General features: G+C 45.2%; 1 protein-coding gene across 1 annotated transcript in view; it reads right to left on the bottom strand.

Moving 5' to 3' along the window:
* The window catches only part of LOC140134600 (phospholipase A2 inhibitor and Ly6/PLAUR domain-containing protein-like), a 42,045-nt gene continuing 22,527 nt past the window's right edge, over positions 1-19,518 (bottom strand). The window contains exons 2-5 of the mRNA XM_072155035.1: positions 3,413-3,529; positions 3,070-3,219; positions 2,699-2,839; positions 1-1,528 (exon numbers count right to left, since the gene is read on the bottom strand). Coding sequence (XP_072011136.1) covers positions 1,341-1,528; positions 2,699-2,839; positions 3,070-3,219; positions 3,413-3,529 — 596 coding nt within the window. The 3' untranslated portion in view covers positions 1-1,340. The remainder of the gene's footprint in view (positions 1,529-2,698; positions 2,840-3,069; positions 3,220-3,412; positions 3,530-19,518) is intronic.

Genomic DNA, 19,518 nt, shown 5'->3' with positions numbered 1-19,518 from the left:
CACTGGAGGCAGAAGTAACTACAGAGAGCTAAGAGCACAGCAGTGTGAGGACACTGGAGGCAGAAGTAACTACAGAGAGGTAAGAGCACAGCATTGTGGGGACACTGGAGGCAGAAGTAACTACAGAGCGCTAAGAGCACAGCATTGTGGGGACACTGGAGGCAGAAGTAACTACAGAGCGCTAAGAGCACAGCATTGTGAGGACACTGGAGGCAGAAGTAACTACAGAGAGCTAAGAGCACAGAATTGTGAGGACACTGGTGGCAGAAGTAATTACAGAGCGCTAAGAGCACAGCAGTGTGAGGACACTGGTGGCAGAAGTAACTACAGAGAGCTAAGAGCACAGCAGTGGGAGGACACTGGTGGCAGAAGTAACAACAGAGCGCTAAGAGCACAGAATTGTGAGGACAATGGAGGCAGAAGTAACTACAGAGAGCTAAGACCACAGCAGTGTGAGGGCACTGGAGGCAGAAGTAACTACAGAGAGCTAAGAGCACAGCAGGGGGAGGACACTGGAGGAAGAAGTAACTACAGAGAGCTAAGAGCACAGCAGGGGGAGGACACTGGTGGCAGAAGCAACTACACAGAGCTAAGAGCACAGCATTGTGAGGACACTGGTGGCAGAAGTAATTACAGAGCGCTAAGAGCACAGCAGGGGGAGGACACTGGAGGCAGAAGTAACTACAGAGAGCTATGAGCACAGAATTGTAAGGGCACTGGAGGCAGAAGTAACTATAGAGAGCTAAGTGCAAAGCAGTGTGAGGACACCGGAGGCAGAAGTAACAATTATGGAACATCAGTGCATTTTTCACAGTGCTGCTGCTACTAACATTGCACACAAAAGAGTGGTTACAAATCTCTCCAGGGACAATACATCACACTGGCTACGGAGAGCTAAGAGCACAGAAGTGTAATGACACACCCCCAAGTGCACTTGCAGAAGTTACAATCCTGGAATATCAATCCACATTACTATCACTAGAGGTAAAAGTTACAATCCTGGGACATCAATGCATTTCCACATTCCTGCTGCTACTAACAACACATATAGGAATGATAACAATTATCTCCACGGATGATACTTTCCACTGTAAGCAGGGAGCTAAGAGAACAGCAGTGTGACTACACTCCCCCAGTAATATTCGCCCATATATAATCCTGGAGTATAAATGTATGTATCACAGTCCTGCTGCAACTAAAAACACACACAAAGGTAACACCACACACCTATCAATAGATGATACCTAACACTGGCTAACAGATTTCATATAGATATAAAATATGCCCTGTTGGGTCAGTAACCTAAAAACTCCCCTGCCCCTAAACATCAAAAGAAAGGGTTAATTAATGACCTTGAACATAAAGATGAAGGTCGCCCCCAGTAGATGTAGGGAGTAGTGGAGGCCTGCACCTCCGTCCGTGCAGGTGATGTCTGACTTAAACTTCAGATGTCCAAATGTCCCTTCCTCGTGTCGAACAGCACAGAGGCTGGGGGTGGCGCAGCCACGTATCGCCGTAGGGGGTGTTCCTGGAAGGGAGGGGTACAACAAAGATCAGTGTAATGATATAATATCTACTGTCCCCCTGAGGCTTCCGTATATTCTGTAACATTAGGTAAAGGACGTTACCTCTTATGTGTTTTGAAAATGTTCAATAATTATTTCAGCCCTAGTTTTATCCTCTGCTCACTGTTTTGGTTGTCCTGACATGATGTGTTTGAGGTAAGTGCATGTGTAATGTGTATATATATATATATATTATACGAGCTGTAGGTATAGTATAGTAAATAAAAATGTTTTTAATCTATCTATGCATCTATCTTTCCCTGTCTGTCTCTCACTCTCCCTGTCTCTCAATTACTCTCCCTGTCTGTTTCCCTGTAATTCACTCACTCTCCCTGCCTGTCTCCCTGTCTCTCACTCACTCTCCCTGCCTGTCTCCCTGTCTCTCACTCACTCTCCCTGTCTGTCTCCCTGTCTCTCACTCACTCTCCCTGCCTCTTTCCTTGTCTCTCACTCACTCTCCCTGTCTGTGTTACTCACTCTCCTTGCCCTTCTCTCTGTCACGTACTCTCTCTGCCTGTCTCCCTGTCTCTCACTGACTCTCCCTGTCTGTCTTCCTGTCTCTCACTCGCTCCCCCTGTCTGTGTTACTCACTCTCCTTGCCCTTCTCTCTGTCACTTACTCTCCCTACCTGTCTCTGTGTTACTCACTCACCTTGCCCTTCTCTCTGTCACTTACTCTCCCTGCCTGTCTGTCTCTCAATAAATCACTCTCTCTACCTGTCTCTCAATCACTCTGCCTGCCTGTCTCTCTGTCTCTCATTTAATGTCCCTGTCTGTCTCATAATCACTCTCCCTGAATGTCTCTCTTATGGTCACTCACTCAATCACTCACTCTCCCGGCCTGTCTTTCACTCACGCACACACTCAGCTTTATATATTTGATATTGGGGCTTATTTACTAAGGGTCGTGGATCTGTCCGTGAGCGTTAAAGAGCTAGTATGTGATGGTATAATTTACATGAGTGTTCATGGCTGTTTTATTTATACATATAATGTATAGCTGATCTTATTATGCTTTAGGGGAGGGGTTACAATAGGCTTTATTTTAAGCCCTCTGTATCAATTGCCCCTGTGTACCCGATATAGTACTGCTGTAGCCCCATGAATTATCAAGTCTGGTTTTCTGATAATTACCTGAAGACATGGCCACCTGCGATATGCACTTAGTCTCATTTCCGATGCACTCCATGTAGAGGTCAGAGTCACAGGGGCGGGCTTCCATGCTCTGGCAGCCTTTGCAGATAAGACCGTTTTTCTTGGAGGTTATTGGAGGCACTGATATAGGAGGAGATAATCCAAAAGTCAAAATGGGAAGCAAAAAATTCTTTAGATTGTATTGTTGGGTGAAAGGGGGAGGTCCAGACTACACAATCTGACTACACTGATACAACCAAGTGCTGTATGTCTCCGAATGCTCCAAAAGTTTGTCTGACTTTTAACTACTACAAGACGGCTCTGAGACACTATAGTGCATGGTTATTATGAAGGTGACTGTAAGTACTTACATACAGGACGCGGAGGAGTGCAGCTATCTGTATAACAGCAGGAGGAGCTAGATATGATTCTAGCATGAGGGATGCTCACACTGCTGGATACAAAGCACTGAGCTTGATTCCCACAGCCTCGCATGAACAGTTTTACTACTGGTATTCCATCTGCAAAGACATGAAGATTAAGTCATCACATTCACATTTCATTTAATTCATATATATTCTTCAGTCGGATATTATTTAAAAAATTATTACTCTGATATTACTCTGATGTGATAATCCCTTTAAGGGTAACATGCAGTCAGAGACCACAACAAAAGCATTTCATTATATTAATCAAAATTTTATTGTCACATACCTATTAAAGTCAAGGCAAATTCAGATACACAGACCTCGTTCTCATCACATGTATCTGCATCTCCTGTACAGGGGACATCAGTGGCGTCCTTACACTCTATACAGGATAATGAGTGACCTAGAAGGAGATTACAAGTAGTAAATATACACAGAGATAAACATATTTTACCATCCTGAGTTCACATCATGTATTATACCCCAGAGCTGCACTCACTATTCTGCTGCTGGTGCAGTCACTTTGGACATACATGACATTTCTTATCCTGTACTGATCCTGAGTTACATCCTGTATTATACTCCAGAGCTGCACTCACTATTCTGCTGCTGGTGCAGTCACTGTGTACATACATGACATTACTTATCCTGTACTGATCCTGAGTTACATCCTGTATTTTACTCCAGAGCTGCACTCACTATTCTCCTGCTGCTGGTGCAGTCACTGTGTACATACATGACATTACTTATCCTGTACTGATCCTGAGTTACATCCTGTATCACACCCCAGAGCTGCACTCACTATTCTGCTGCTGGTGCAGTCACTGTGTACATACATGACATTACTTATCCTGTACTGATCCTGAGTTACATCCTGTATTATACCCCAGAACTGCACTCACTATTCTGCTGCTGGTGCAGTCACTGTGTACATACATGACATTACTTATCCTGTACTGATCCTGAGTTACATCCTGTATTATACCCCAGAGCTGCACTCACTATTCTGCTGGTGCAGTCACTGTGAACATACATGACATTACTTATCCTGTACTCATCCTGAGTTACATCCTGTATTATACCCCAGAGCTGCACTCACTATTCTGCTGGTGCAGTCACTGTGTACACACATGACATTACTTATCCTGTACTGATCCTGAGTTACATCCTGTATTATACCCCAGAGCTGCACTCACTATTCTGCTGCTGGTGCAGTCACTGTACATACATGACATTACTTATCCTGTACTGATCCTGAGTTACATGCTGTATTATACCCCAGAGCTGCACTCACTATTCTGCTGGTGCAGTCACTGTGTACACACATGACATTACTTATCCTGTACTGATCCTGAGTTACATCCTGTATTATACTCCAGAGCTGCACTCACTATTCTGCTGCTGGTGCAGTCATTTTGTACATACATGGCATTACTTATCCTGTACTGATCCTGAGTTACATCCTGTATTATACTCCAGAGCTGCACTCACTATTCTCCTGCTGCTGGTGCAGTCACTGTGTACATACATGACATTACTTATCCCGTACTGATCCTGAGTTACATCCTGGATTATACTCCAGAGCTGCACTCACTATTCTGCTGCTGGTGCAGTCACTGTGTACATACATGACATTACTTATCCTGTACTGATCCTGACTTACATCCTGTATTATACCCCAGAGCTGCACTCACTATTCTGCTGCTGGTGCAGTCACTGTGTACATACATGACATTACTTATCCTGTACTCATCCTGAGTTACATCCTGTATTATACCCCAGAGCTGCACTCACTATTCTGCTGGTGCAGTCACTGTGTACACACATGACATTACTTATCCTGTACTGATCCTGAGTTACATCCTGTATTATACCCCAGAGCTGCACTCACTATTCTGCTGCTGGTGCAGTCATTTTGTACATACATGGCATTACTTATCCTGTACTGATCCTGAGTTACATCCTGTATTATACCCCAGAGCTGCACTCACTATTCTGCTGGTGCAGTCACTGTGAACATACATGACATTACTTATCCTGTACTCATCCTGAGTTACATCCTGTATTATACCCCAGAGCTGCACTCACTATTCTGCTGGTGCAGTCACTGTGTACACACATGACATTACTTATCCTGTACTGATCCTGAGTTACATCCTGTATTATACCCCAGAGCTGCACTCACTATTCTGCTGCTGGTGCAGTCACTGTACATACATGACATTACTTATCCTGTACTGATCCTGAGTTACATGCTGTATTATACCCCAGAGCTGCACTCACTATTCTGCTGGTGCAGTCACTGTGTACACACATGACATTACTTATCCTGTACTGATCCTGAGTTACATCCTGTATTATACTCCAGAGCTGCACTCACTATTCTGCTGCTGGTGCAGTCATTTTGTACATACATGGCATTACTTATCCTGTACTGATCCTGAGTTACATCCTGTATTATACTCCAGAGCTGCACTCACTATTCTCCTGCTGCTGGTGCAGTCACTGTGTACATACATGACATTACTTATCCCGTACTGATCCTGAGTTACATCCTGGATTATACTCCAGAGCTGCACTCACTATTCTGCTGCTGGTGCAGTCACTGTGTACATACATGACATTACTTATCCTGTACTGATCCTGACTTACATCCTGTATTATACCCCAGAGCTGCACTCACTATTCTGCTGCTGGTGCAGTCACTGTGTACATACATGACATTACTTATCCTGTACTCATCCTGAGTTACATCCTGTATTATACCCCAGAGCTGCACTCACTATTCTGCTGGTGCAGTCACTGTGTACACACATGACATTACTTATCCTGTACTGATCCTGAGTTACATCCTGTATTATACCCCAGAGCTGCACTCACTATTCTGCTGCTGGTGCAGTCACTGTACATACATGACATTACTTATCCTGTACTGATCCTGAGTTACATGCTGTATTATACCCCAGAGCTGCACTCACTATTCTGCTGGTGCAGTCACTGTGTACACACATGACATTACTTATCCTGTACTGATCCTGAGTTACATCCTGTATTATACTCCAGAGCTGCACTTACTATTCTGCTGCTGGTGCAGTCACTGTGTACATACATGACATTACTTATCCTGTACTGATCCTGAGTTACATCCTGTATCACACCCCAGAGCTGCACTCACTATTCTGCTGCTGGTGCAGTCACTGTGTACATACATGACATTACTTATCCTGTACTGATCCTGAGTTACATCCTGTATTATACCCCAGAACTGCACTCACTATTCTGCTGCTGGTGCAGTCACTGTGTACATACATGACATTACTTATCCTGTACTGATCCTGAGTTACATCCTGTATTATACCCCAGAGCTGCACTCACTATTCTGCTGGTGCAGTCACTGTGAACATACATGACATTACTTATCCTGTACTCATCCTGAGTTACATCCTGTATTATACCCCAGAGCTGCACTCACTATTCTGCTGGTGCAGTCACTGTGTACACACATGACATTACTTATCCTGTACTGATCCTGAGTTACATCCTGTATTATACCCCAGAGCTGCACTCACTATTCTGCTGCTGGTGCAGTCACTGTACATACATGACATTACTTATCCTGTACTGATCCTGAGTTACATGCTGTATTATACCCCAGAGCTGCACTCACTATTCTGCTGGTGCAGTCACTGTGTACACACATGACATTACTTATCCTGTACTGATCCTGAGTTACATCCTGTATTATACTCCAGAGCTGCACTCACTATTCTGCTGCTGGTGCAGTCATTTTGTACATACATGGCATTACTTATCCTGTACTGATCCTGAGTTACATCCTGTATTATACTCCAGAGCTGCACTCACTATTCTCCTGCTGCTGGTGCAGTCACTGTGTACATACATGACATTACTTATCCCGTACTGATCCTGAGTTACATCCTGGATTATACTCCAGAGCTGCACTCACTATTCTGCTGCTGGTGCAGTCACTGTGTACATACATGACATTACTTATCCTGTACTGATCCTGACTTACATCCTGTATTATACCCCAGAGCTGCACTCACTATTCTGCTGCTGGTGCAGTCACTGTACATACATGACATTACTTATCCTGTACTGATCCTGAGTTACATGCTGTATTATACCCCAGAGCTGCACTCACTATTCTGCTGGTGCAGTCACTGTGTACACACATGACATTACTTATCCTGTACTGATCCTGAGTTACATCCTGTATTATACTCCAGAGCTGCACTCACTATTCTGCTGCTGGTGCAGTCATTTTGTACATACATGGCATTACTTATCCTGTACTGATCCTGAGTTACATCCTGTATTATACTCCAGAGCTGCACTCACTATTCTCCTGCTGCTGGTGCAGTCACTGTGTACATACATGACATTACTTATCCCGTACTGATCCTGAGTTACATCCTGGATTATACTCCAGAGCTGCACTCACTATTCTGCTGCTGGTGCAGTCACTGTGTACATACATGACATTACTTATCCTGTACTGATCCTGACTTACATCCTGTATTATACCCCAGAGCTGCACTCACTATTCTGCTGCTGGTGCAGTCACTGTGTACATACATGACATTACTTATCCTGTACTCATCCTGAGTTACATCCTGTATTATACCCCAGAGCTGCACTCACTATTCTGCTGGTGCAGTCACTGTGTACACACATGACATTACTTATCCTGTACTGATCCTGAGTTACATCCTGTATTATACCCCAGAGCTGCACTCACTATTCTGCTGCTGGTGCAGTCATTTTGTACATACATGGCATTACTTATCCTGTACTGATCCTGAGTTACATCCTGTATTATACCCCAGAGCTGCACTCACTATTCTGCTGGTGCAGTCACTGTGAACATACATGACATTACTTATCCTGTACTCATCCTGAGTTACATCCTGTATTATACCCCAGAGCTGCACTCACTATTCTGCTGGTGCAGTCACTGTGTACACACATGACATTACTTATCCTGTACTGATCCTGAGTTACATCCTGTATTATACCCCAGAGCTGCACTCACTATTCTGCTGCTGGTGCAGTCACTGTACATACATGACATTACTTATCCTGTACTGATCCTGAGTTACATGCTGTATTATACCCCAGAGCTGCACTCACTATTCTGCTGGTGCAGTCACTGTGTACACACATGACATTACTTATCCTGTACTGATCCTGAGTTACATCCTGTATTATACTCCAGAGCTGCACTCACTATTCTGCTGCTGGTGCAGTCATTTTGTACATACATGGCATTACTTATCCTGTACTGATCCTGAGTTACATCCTGTATTATACTCCAGAGCTGCACTCACTATTCTCCTGCTGCTGGTGCAGTCACTGTGTACATACATGACATTACTTATCCCGTACTGATCCTGAGTTACATCCTGGATTATACTCCAGAGCTGCACTCACTATTCTGCTGCTGGTGCAGTCACTGTGTACATACATGACATTACTTATCCTGTACTGATCCTGACTTACATCCTGTATTATACCCCAGAGCTGCACTCACTATTCTGCTGCTGGTGCAGTCACTGTGTACATACATGACATTACTTATCCTGTACTGATCCTGAGTTACATCCTGTATTATACCCCAGAGCTGCACTCACTATTCTGCTGGTGCAGTCACTGTGTACACACATGACATTACTTATCCTGTACTGATCCTGAGTTACATCCTGTATTATACCCCAGAGCTGCACTCACTATTCTGCTGCTGGTGCAGTCACTGTACATACATGACATTACTTATCCTGTACTGATCCTGAGTTACATGCTGTATTATACCCCAGAGCTGCACTCACTATTCTGCTGGTGCAGTCACTGTGTACACACATGACATTACTTATCCTGTACTGATCCTGAGTTACATCCTGTATTATACTCCAGAGCTGCACTCACTATTCTGCTGCTGGTGCAGTCATTTTGTACATACATGGCATTACTTATCCTGTACTGATCCTGAGTTACATCCTGTATTATACTCCAGAGCTGCACTCACTATTCTCCTGCTGCTGGTGCAGTCACTGTGTACATACATGACATTACTTATCCCGTACTGATCCTGAGTTACATCCTGGATTATACTCCAGAGCTGCACTCACTATTCTGCTGCTGGTGCAGTCACTGTGTACATACATGACATTACTTATCCTGTACTGATCCTGACTTACATCCTGTATTATACCCCAGAGCTGCACTCACTATTCTGCTGCTGGTGCAGTCACTGTGTACATACATGACATTACTTATCCTGTACTCATCCTGAGTTACATCCTGTATTATACCCCAGAGCTGCACTCACTATTCTGCTGGTGCAGTCACTGTGTACACACATGACATTACTTATCCTGTACTGATCCTGAGTTACATCCTGTATTATACCCCAGAGCTGCACTCACTATTCTGCTGCTGGTGCAGTCACTGTACATACATGACATTACTTATCCTGTACTGATCCTGAGTTACATGCTGTATTATACCCCAGAGCTGCACTCACTATTCTGCTGGTGCAGTCACTGTGTACACACATGACATTACTTATCCTGTACTGATCCTGAGTTACATCCTGTATTATACTCCAGAGCTGCACTTACTATTCTGCTGCTGGTGCAGTCACTGTGTACATACATGACATTACTTATCCTGTACTGATCCTGAGTTACATCCTGTATTACACCCCAGAGCTGCACTCACTATTCTGCTGCTGGTGCAGTCACTGTGTACATACATGACATTACTTATCCTGTACTGATCCTGAGTTACATCCTGTATTATACTCCAGAGCTGCACTCACTATCTGCTGCTGGTGCAGTCACTGTGTACATACATGACATTACTTATCCTGTACTGATCCTGAGTTACATCCTGTATTATACCCCAGAGCTGCACTCACTATTCTGCTGCTGGTGCAGTCACTGTGTACATACATGACATTACTTATCCTGTACTGATCCTGAGTTACATCCTGTATTATACTCCAGAGCTGCACTCACTATCTGCTGCTGGTGCAGTCACTGTGTACATACATGACATTACTTATCCTGTACTGATCCTGAGTTACATCCTGTATTATACTCCAGAGCTGCACTCACTATTCTGCTGCTGGTGCAGTCACTGTGTACATACATGACATTACTTATCCTGTACTGATCCTGAGTTACATCCTGTATTATACCCCAGAGCTGCACTCACTATTCTGCTGCTGGTGCAGTCACTGTGTACATACATGACATTACTTATCCTGTACTGATCCTGAGTTACATCCTGTATTATACCCCAGAGCTGCACTCACTATTCTGCTGCTGGTGCAGTCACTGTGTACATACATGACATTACTTATCCTGTACTGATCCTGAGTTACATCCTGTATTATACCCCAGAGCTGCACTCACTATTCTGCTGCTAGTGCAGTCACTGTATACATACATGACATTACTTATCCTGTACTGATCCTGAGTTACATCCTGTAAATCTTTTATTTTATATATAAAAATGAAAAACATAACAATCATAAACATAAATCAAGCCATAACTTCTGGCAAAATAAAACAATAATAATAATAACAAAACAATAATACAAACTAAAAGAGTCTTATGAAAATCTCCTGGCCCAGCCACACACACACCACACAATCAGCATTATAAAACAAAACCTTCACCCAATCCCACCACCTAATTTTTTTTTTTTAATTATTATTATTTTTTTATTTTTTTTTTCCATAAATAACTAAAGAATACACAAAAAAAACATAAACAGGAAATAAAAACATTAAATATAACTAACTAAATCCCACGCCCATCACCCTCCCACCCAGACACTGGTCTAACGTCCAAAGTTCGCGCTATATAGTCCAGACCAGTGCCCAGGATCATATTGTCCAAATCCCGTCCACCCCCCTCCCAACCTAACACCCTAACACCAACACCCCAAAACCAACCAACCTATATACACATTAACTATAACTACATATAACTATATACACACTGTACACAAAATACAAACACATTAAACAAATCAACATAACAAATCCAAACCACATAAAGCCCAGGTTCGGCGCCTGCAAGCCCAACATCACTATAACCTCAGAACACAAAACAAAAATCTACTGTGCAGCATCAGCCCAACACCAGGAGAGGAGATGACAGACTAAGGGACACTAAAGGAGAACCCCCTCCAAAGGAGAGAGGCCCTCCCCGTGCCCCGCCTCTCATACTCCAGAGAGCGCACCTTCACCAGGTCACCCAGAATGTTCCTAACCACCTCAACCACCGGGAGGATTTTACGCTGCGTCGATACTAAACCCTGTGCGTTCCACGTGTGGTACCTGACCACTAGACTAACTAGGAATAACGTGCAGCGGTCCCGGCCACCCAGGCCTCTGAATGCTCCATAGGCCCACTCCGCATAGGAGAGAACGGCCAACCCGGGCCAATGGATGGAAGCGCCCACTCGGTTGTACACCTTCATGTTAAAGGGGCACTGAAGCAGGAAGTGGTCCATGCTGTCCAGCAGGCCACCGCACTCCTCCCGGGGACAACCCCTTTCCTCAGAGCTCCTACACTTCAGATTGTCCCTCACACACAGCTTTCCATGGAAGCAGCGCCAAGTCAAGTCCCAAAACTTCAAGGGGATCCTGATGGAATTCAATAAACTCAAATCCACCCCAAGATCCCGACTTGGCAATCCCTGAGGGCCAGAGGCTTCTGGAAATGGGTCAACAGAACTCTCTTGTCAAGGAGTTTCCTCGACATGGTCCTGATCTCCCACATTCCCAGACCCCACCGGCGAATCACCTTCAGAACCGGGGTAGCCAGAGCCGGAAGATGCCCATGAGGTGTGCGGAGATCCTTCACTCGCCCTCCTGTCTCCCATTCCTGGAAGAAAGACCTAAACCATCCCCTGCAAGAGTATACCCACGGAGGAGCCCTCTCTTTCCAGAGGTTTGCTACATTGATCTTAAGAAAGGTATTCACTAGGAACACCACAGAGTTGACCATACACAGCCCTCCTTGTCTCCTCGTGCGGTAAGTAACCTCTCTCTTGATTAGGTTCAGCCTATTCCCCCATAACAGCTGGAAGAACAGACTGTAGACCCGAGTCCAGAGGGGTTCTGGCAACATGCACACACTGCCCAGATAAATCAGCAATGGGAGCAGGTAAGTTTTGATCAAGTAAACCCTTTCCCTGAGGGTCAAAGACCAACCCTTCCACTGGTCCACCTTCTGGGCGGCGATCTTAAGCCTGCCGTCCCAGTTTTGCATGGGGTAATCCCCCTGACCAAAATCGATGCCTAGAACTTTGGCAGAGTCTTGAGGCCCTGGAAGAGTGTCCGGGAGATCAAAGCATGGATCCCCCTCTCCCAGCCAGAGACTCTCACACTTATCCCGGTTGATCTTGGACCCAGAAGCCTCTGAGTAGCGGTCAACCTCTGACATCACCCATTGCGCCTCCCCTCTCGAGGACACAAAAACGGTGACATCATCGGCATACGCTACCACTCTAAGTGTGGCTTCCGGTGCTGCCCGATCTATCCCGACTCCCACCAACGGCCCACGATCAACCCTCCTAAGGAATGGGTCAATCGCAAACACGTATAAAAGTGGGCTCAGAGGACAACCCTGGCGAACACCAGACCCGACCTCAAAAGAGCGGCCAATCCAACCGTTCACAAGCGGGAAACTCTCTGCCCCTGCATACAAAACCTTTAGCCAATTGACAAACTCCCCCGGCAGGCCATACCTCAGAAGGACAGACCAGAGGTACTCGTGGTTAACCCGATCAAACGCTTTTGCCTGATCCAAGGACAGCAAGTACCCCTTCCAGTTACCAGCCCTGCCCTGCTCCACTGCCTCCCGGACACAAAGCACAGCACTAAATGTACTACGGCCTGGAACAGAGCAGTGCTGGGTCCCCGAAAGGAGCCGGGGTGCAAACTGCACCAGCCGATTAAACAGCACCTTTGCCAAAACCTTTCTGTCCGTATTGAGAAGCGCTATGGGACGCCAGTTCTCAATACGAGATCGGTCCTTACTAGAGATGAGCGAGCACTAAAATGCTCGGGTACTCGTTATTCGAGACGAACTTTTCCCGATGCTCGAGTGCTCGTTTCGAGTAACGAGCCCCATTGAAGTCAATGGGAGACTCGAGCATTTTTCAAGGGGACCAAGGCTCTGCACAGGGAAGCTTGGCCAAACACCTGGGAACCTCAGAAAAGGATTGAAACACCACGGAAATGGACAGGAAACAGCAGGGGCAGCATGCATGGATGCCTCTGAGGCTGCTTAATCGCACCATTATGCCAAAATTATGGGCAACAGCATGGCCATGACAGAGTGACCGAATGAGGCTAGATAGCATCTAAAACATCCAATAATTGACCCTGACACTATAGGGGACGGCATGCAGAGGCAGCGGCAGCGGCAGCAGCGGCAGGCTAGAGAGTGTCATGGCAACATACCCTAAATGGAGTCAGGCTTCAAACCAATGGGTGGCAGAGAGGAACCAAAGGAGGTGAGCAAGAAGCGCTCAAATAATATCGGTACATGATAAAAGTTTGCCAGTATATTTTGTGGATTACACAGCAGGGTGGCGACAAAGTTAACATGGAAGCCATGAAAACAATCCAAAATTCTGCCTGACACAGCTCGTTTGATAAGGGGACCATGTACGGAGGCAGTGAACTAGTAGTAGATTAAAGGTGCTGCAGTTAAAACTATGTTAGTTGGATCTTGGCATGGAGCTGGCGCTCCGCTGCCAGGCGAGCTTTCGCCAATCCAAGCCCCTGTCTCTAGGCTACTCCCCAAACAGCACTTCTAAGAACCTTTTGTATAAGATCAAGTGTAGTAGCGTTCTTATAAGTTTGGGATATAGCGGGTGAGGGGAATGTAAACATCTGCGCAAGAAGCGCTGAAATAATATCCGTAAATGAAAAAAGTTTTCCAGTATATTTTGTGGCTTACACAGCACGGTGGCGACAAAGTTAACAAGTTTGATGTGGAATGCCCTGTAATAGCTCTTGGGCGGTGTGCCTTTTATCACCTAGGCTCAGCAGTTTGAGCACCGCCTGCTGTCGCTTAGCGACGGCACTGCTGCTGTGCCTAGAGCTACCGACTGATGGCGCCATGCCCACGGATGGTAATTCGGAGGAGGAGGTGGAGGAGGGGTGGGAGGAGGAGGAGGCATAGTAGGCCTGAAACACCTGGACCGAGGTAGGCCCCGCAATCCTCTGCGTCGGCAGTATATGACCAGCCCCAGGGTCAGACTCGGTCCCAGCCTGCACCAAGTTAAGTGTAGTAGCGTTCTTATAAGTTTGGAATATGGCGGGTGAGGGGAATGTAAACAGATGCGCAAGAAGCGCTGAAATAATATCCGTAAATGGTAAAAGTTTGCCAGTATATTTTGAGGATTACAACGCAGGGTGGCGACAAAGTTAACAAGTTTGTTGTGGAAGCCATGAAAACAACCCAAAATTCTGCCTGACACAGCACGTTTGATAAGGCGGCCATGTATGGAGGCAGTGAACTAGTAGTAGATTAAAGGTGCTGCAGTTAAAACTATGTTAGTTGGTTCTTGGCATGGAGCTGGCGCTCCGCTGCCAGGCGAGCTTTCGCCAATCCAAGCCCCTGTCTCTAGGCTACTCCCCAAACAGCACTTCTAAGAACCTTTTGTATAAGATCAAGTGTAGTAGCATTCTTATAAGTTTGGGATATGGCGGGTGAGGGGAATGTAAACAGATGCGCAAGAAGCGCTGAAATAATATCCGTAAATGGTAAAAGTTTGCCAGTGTATTTTGTGGATAACACAGCAGGGTGGCGACAAAGTTAACAAGTTTGATGTGGAATGCCCTGTAATAGCTCTTGGACGGTGTGCCTTTTATCACCTAGGCTCAGCAGTTTGAGCACCGCCTGCTGTCGCTTAGCGACGGCACTGCTGCTGTGCCTAGAGCTACCGACTGATGGCGCCATGCCCACGGATGGTAATTCGGAGGAGGAGGTGGAGGAGGGGTGGGAGGAGGAGGAGGCATAGTAGGCCTGAAACACCTGGACCGAGGTAGGCCCCGCAATCCTCTGCGTCGGCAGTATATGACCAGCCCCAGGGTCAGACTCGGTCCCAGCCTGCATCAAGTTAAGTGTAGTAGCGTTCTTATAAGTTTGGAATATGGCGGGTGAGGGGAATGTAAACAGATGCGCAAGAAGCGCTGAAATAATATCCGTAAATGGTAAAAGTTTGCCAGTGTATTTTGTGGATAACACAGCAGGGTGGCGACAAAGTTAACAACTTTGATGTGGAATCCATGAAAACAACCCAAATTTCGGCCTGACACACCTCGTTTGATAAAGGGACGATTTATGGAGGCAGCTATATAAACGACTTTTGGAGGTAGCAATGGAGACAACGTGTGGAGGCTGCTATGGAGACAATTCAATTTGGATAGTGCCTGTATCTGGCAGTCCAAAAAAGTTTTCAAACCAGAGGAGCAGGTAGGTGGCCCTCCATAAAAATGGAATAGATTGAGTGCCTGTATGTGGCAGTCCAAAAAAGTTTTCAAACCAGAGGAGCAGGTAGGTGGCCCTCCATAAAAATGGAATAGATTGAGTGCCTGTATGTGGCAGTCCAAAAAAGTTTTCAAACCAGAGGAGCAGGTAGGTGGCCCTCCATAAAAATGGAATAGATTGAGTGCCTGTATGTGGCAGTCCAAAAAAGTTTTCAAACCAGAGGAGCAGGTAGGTGGCCCTCCAGAAAAATTGAATAGATTGAGTGCCTGTAGGTGGAACTCCCAAAAATTGTTTAAAACAGAGGACCGGGTCGGTGGCCCTCCATAAAAATTAAATGCATAAAGTACTATAGCTAGAGCCAGTGGGCCCTGTCCAAAAATAGACAGTTTCCTCTACTTTACTGTACAAAGAGGAGGAGAAGGAGGAAAATGAGGAGGAGGAGGAGTGGATAAATTATTCAGGTTGAGCTTCCTTCACCTGGAAGGCGTGTACGCTTATCGGTGATGATGCCACCAGCTGCACTGAAAACCCGCTCGGACAAGACGCTAGCGGCAGGGCAGGCAAGAACCTCCAAGGCGTAGAGCGCCAGTTCGTGCCACATGTCCAGCTTTGAAACCCAGTAGTTGTAGGGAGCTGTGTGATCATTTAGGACGATGGTATGGTCAGCTACGTACTCCCTCACCATCTTTCTGTAAAGATCAGCCCTACTCTGCCGAGACTGGGGACAGGTGACAGTGTCTTGCTGGGGTGACATAAAGCTGGCAAAAGCCTTGTAAAGCGTACCCTTGCCAGTGCTGGACAAGCTGCCTGCTCGCCTACTCTCCCTCGCTACTTGTCCCGCAGAACTACGCACTCTGCCGCTAGCGCTGTCAGAAGGGAAATACTGTTTCAGCTTGTGCACCAGGGCCTGCTGGTATTCATGCATTCTCTTTTTTTTTTTTTTTTTTTTTTTTTTCAACAGATCGTAACATTTCCTAAAAGGAGAAAGACCACATCCCTTAATCTAGTAAATATTATTCTATAAATTTCTACAAGTTGATAAATGAAGAATACCAGATTTAATATACTACACAAGGAACCTAGTGTCATTAGATTACTTTTAAACCCCTTAGTATACAACATCAATTGATATAAAAGATAGTGTACCCAATCCCACCCCCCCCCCTCCCAGTATGTAGACAAAGAAAAAATATCACATTTAATATACTATACAAGTAAATTTGTATCATTGGTTTACCTATAAACCCCTTGATATTCAACACCAGTTGATATAAAAGGTAATGTACACAATCCCACCCCCCCTCCCAGAAAGTAGACAAACAAAAAACAACAAACAAAACAACAAAAAAAAAAAAAAAAAAAAAATTTTTAACCCGTGCCTCTCTCACCCCCCCCCCCATCAAAAAATTCAGCTATCACACACCTCCCAGCATCAATATCTCCTCCCGACCGAATTTAACCTCAATCCATAACTTCCAGTCTCTCCTTATTTTTCCCCATCTTGATCCACCTCTTAGCATACTCGCAAAGCCTTCGGCTAGAATGGTGTTATTCATAATTCTCTGCCACATCCCTATTGTCGGACAGTCTTTAGCAGTCCATTTTCTTATCAAACAAAACTTAGCTACTGATAGTAGTTTCACCAGGACGTTGTATCTAACGTTCTTACATTCTACGGTGTCTAATATACCCAACACACAAGTCTGAAGTGAGTCTGGTATAACGACCTCGAAGACCCTTTCAATATCCTCCAATACCACTCCCCAAAAAGGCCTAATCCTCGGACAGTACCATAACATATGTATATCGTCAGCTCTCTCCATGCCACACCTCTTACAGCAAACAGTCCTTCTGCCGAATTTAGAAAGGATTTTCGGTGAGTAGTATATTCGATTTAATGTAAATAAATGGGCAACACGCTGGGCCGGGACCACAAGGATCCTGGTTACCTTCCCAAGTAGCCTTTTCCAGGTACCTTCCTCAATGATGCCCACCTCTCCAATCCATTTATCTTTTAATTTCAGCAAGTTATTATGCTGGTTGTTCACAGGAAACAGCCGATAGAGCTTTTTGCTCTTAATTTTGAGATACTCCAGGATTGGCTGGGGTTCCCCGGCACCACCCAACACCGCCTCCACTGCCCTCCACCATGATTTTAGCTGCATATAGGTATAATAGCCCGATACATGAATCCCAAATTCCTCCTGTAATTGCCAAAAGGATTTGAGGACACCGTTATTAATAATTTGTTTGACATGTATCACACTCTTCTCAATCCATAGTTTAGCATTGGAGTCTGGCACCTTCAAGGTCTTATTGCCCCAAATAGGGGTAATGGCAGAAATTCCCTCGATGTTAAATCTAGCCTTTAGTTCTTCCCAAATTCCAGCCATAAGCTTCAGAGTGGGCAGTGAACTATCTTTTTTGGGGCACTTCCAGATCCCGGTCTCCAATAGTTCTAAAACATTATAATTATACTGTTTCAACTCGAATCTACAATGGGTGGCCAAGGTGTTTTTATCCCAAACCAAAATATACTTTATCTGAGATATGACAAAGTGCAACCTCAAATCCGGCAATCCAAACCCACCCCTTTCATAGGGTTGCTTAAGTACTGCCATCTTAAGACGAGGCTGCTTGCCTCGCCATACCAGATCGGCCAATAGACTTTCGATGATCTTAAAGATTTTATTCGTGATCATTATCGGAGAGGCCGCTAAAACGTATAGGAGCTTAGGGAGCATTATCATCTTGGCCACCGCTATTCTTCCCATCATATTTAATGGAAGTTTTTTCCACACCTGAACTCTCTTCCTCAGATCAGCTACCACTGGAAGAATATTTTTAACTACGTAATCCTTTAAATTATCCGAGATATTAATACCCAAGTATTTTACTGTTTGGCCCCTATCAATAGTGACCAATTGCTGTGGAGGGTCTGCAGCCGCCATATCTAGGGGCATCCAAGCCGATTTATGCCAGTTGATGCGTAATCCGGAGAGTTTCCCGAAGTCCCCAAACACCCCAAAGACTCTTTCAATTGACCTGTATTCTCCCAAGTATAGTAGAACATCGTCGGCATATAATGAAATTTTCTCGTGCGTACCCTCATATCTAAACCCGACGATGTCATGATCTTGTCTTATTTTACATGCCAGCGGTTCCATAGTAATTGCAAAGAGGAGTGGGGAGAGTGGGCATCCTTGCCGGGAACCTCTACTAAGATTAAAAGGTCTGGAGACTTTCCCATTAATTAATATTCTTGCTGTTGGGTCAGAGTATAAGAGTTTCACCCAGGAGATAAACTTCTGGCCGAAACCCATTCTTTCCAGTGTTTGCCATAAAAATTTCCATTCCAGGGTATCGAATGCCCTAGAGGCATCCAAAAACATTAGAGATCGCTGTCCAGGATTGGATGGCATGACCTGCATGTTTAAAAAAAGCCTGCGGAGATTATCCAATGTCGAGCCTCCCGGCATAAAGCCATTTTGGTCCACGTGTACCACCTCCCTAATTACTGTCTTCAATCTTTCAGATAAGACCTTAGCAAGTAACTTATTGTCGACATTAATAAGGGAGATGGGGCGATAGGACTCAACTTTACATCTATCTTTATCAGGTTTTGGTATTAGAGTAATGAGAGCCTCTCTCATTGAGGGGGGGAGACACCCTTTCTCCAGGGAGTAATTCCAAACCTCAACCAACTGCCCCAATAGTTCTTCCTTATAAAGATCATAAAATTCAAAGGGAATGCCATCCAGTCCCGGCGTGCTACCCCTCGGTGAACTGGCTAGTACCCGTTGGACCTCTTCCACCCTAATTTCCCTATCGAGGGCATCTCTCCCCTCC

This window comes from Engystomops pustulosus, chromosome 6, assembly GCF_040894005.1.
Source record: "Engystomops pustulosus chromosome 6, aEngPut4.maternal, whole genome shotgun sequence".
In the NCBI taxonomy this organism is placed as follows: Eukaryota; Metazoa; Chordata; class Amphibia; order Anura; family Leptodactylidae; genus Engystomops; species Engystomops pustulosus.
Note: the sequence above shows the minus strand (reverse complement) of the source record. Positions and strands in the feature narration are given on the sequence as shown.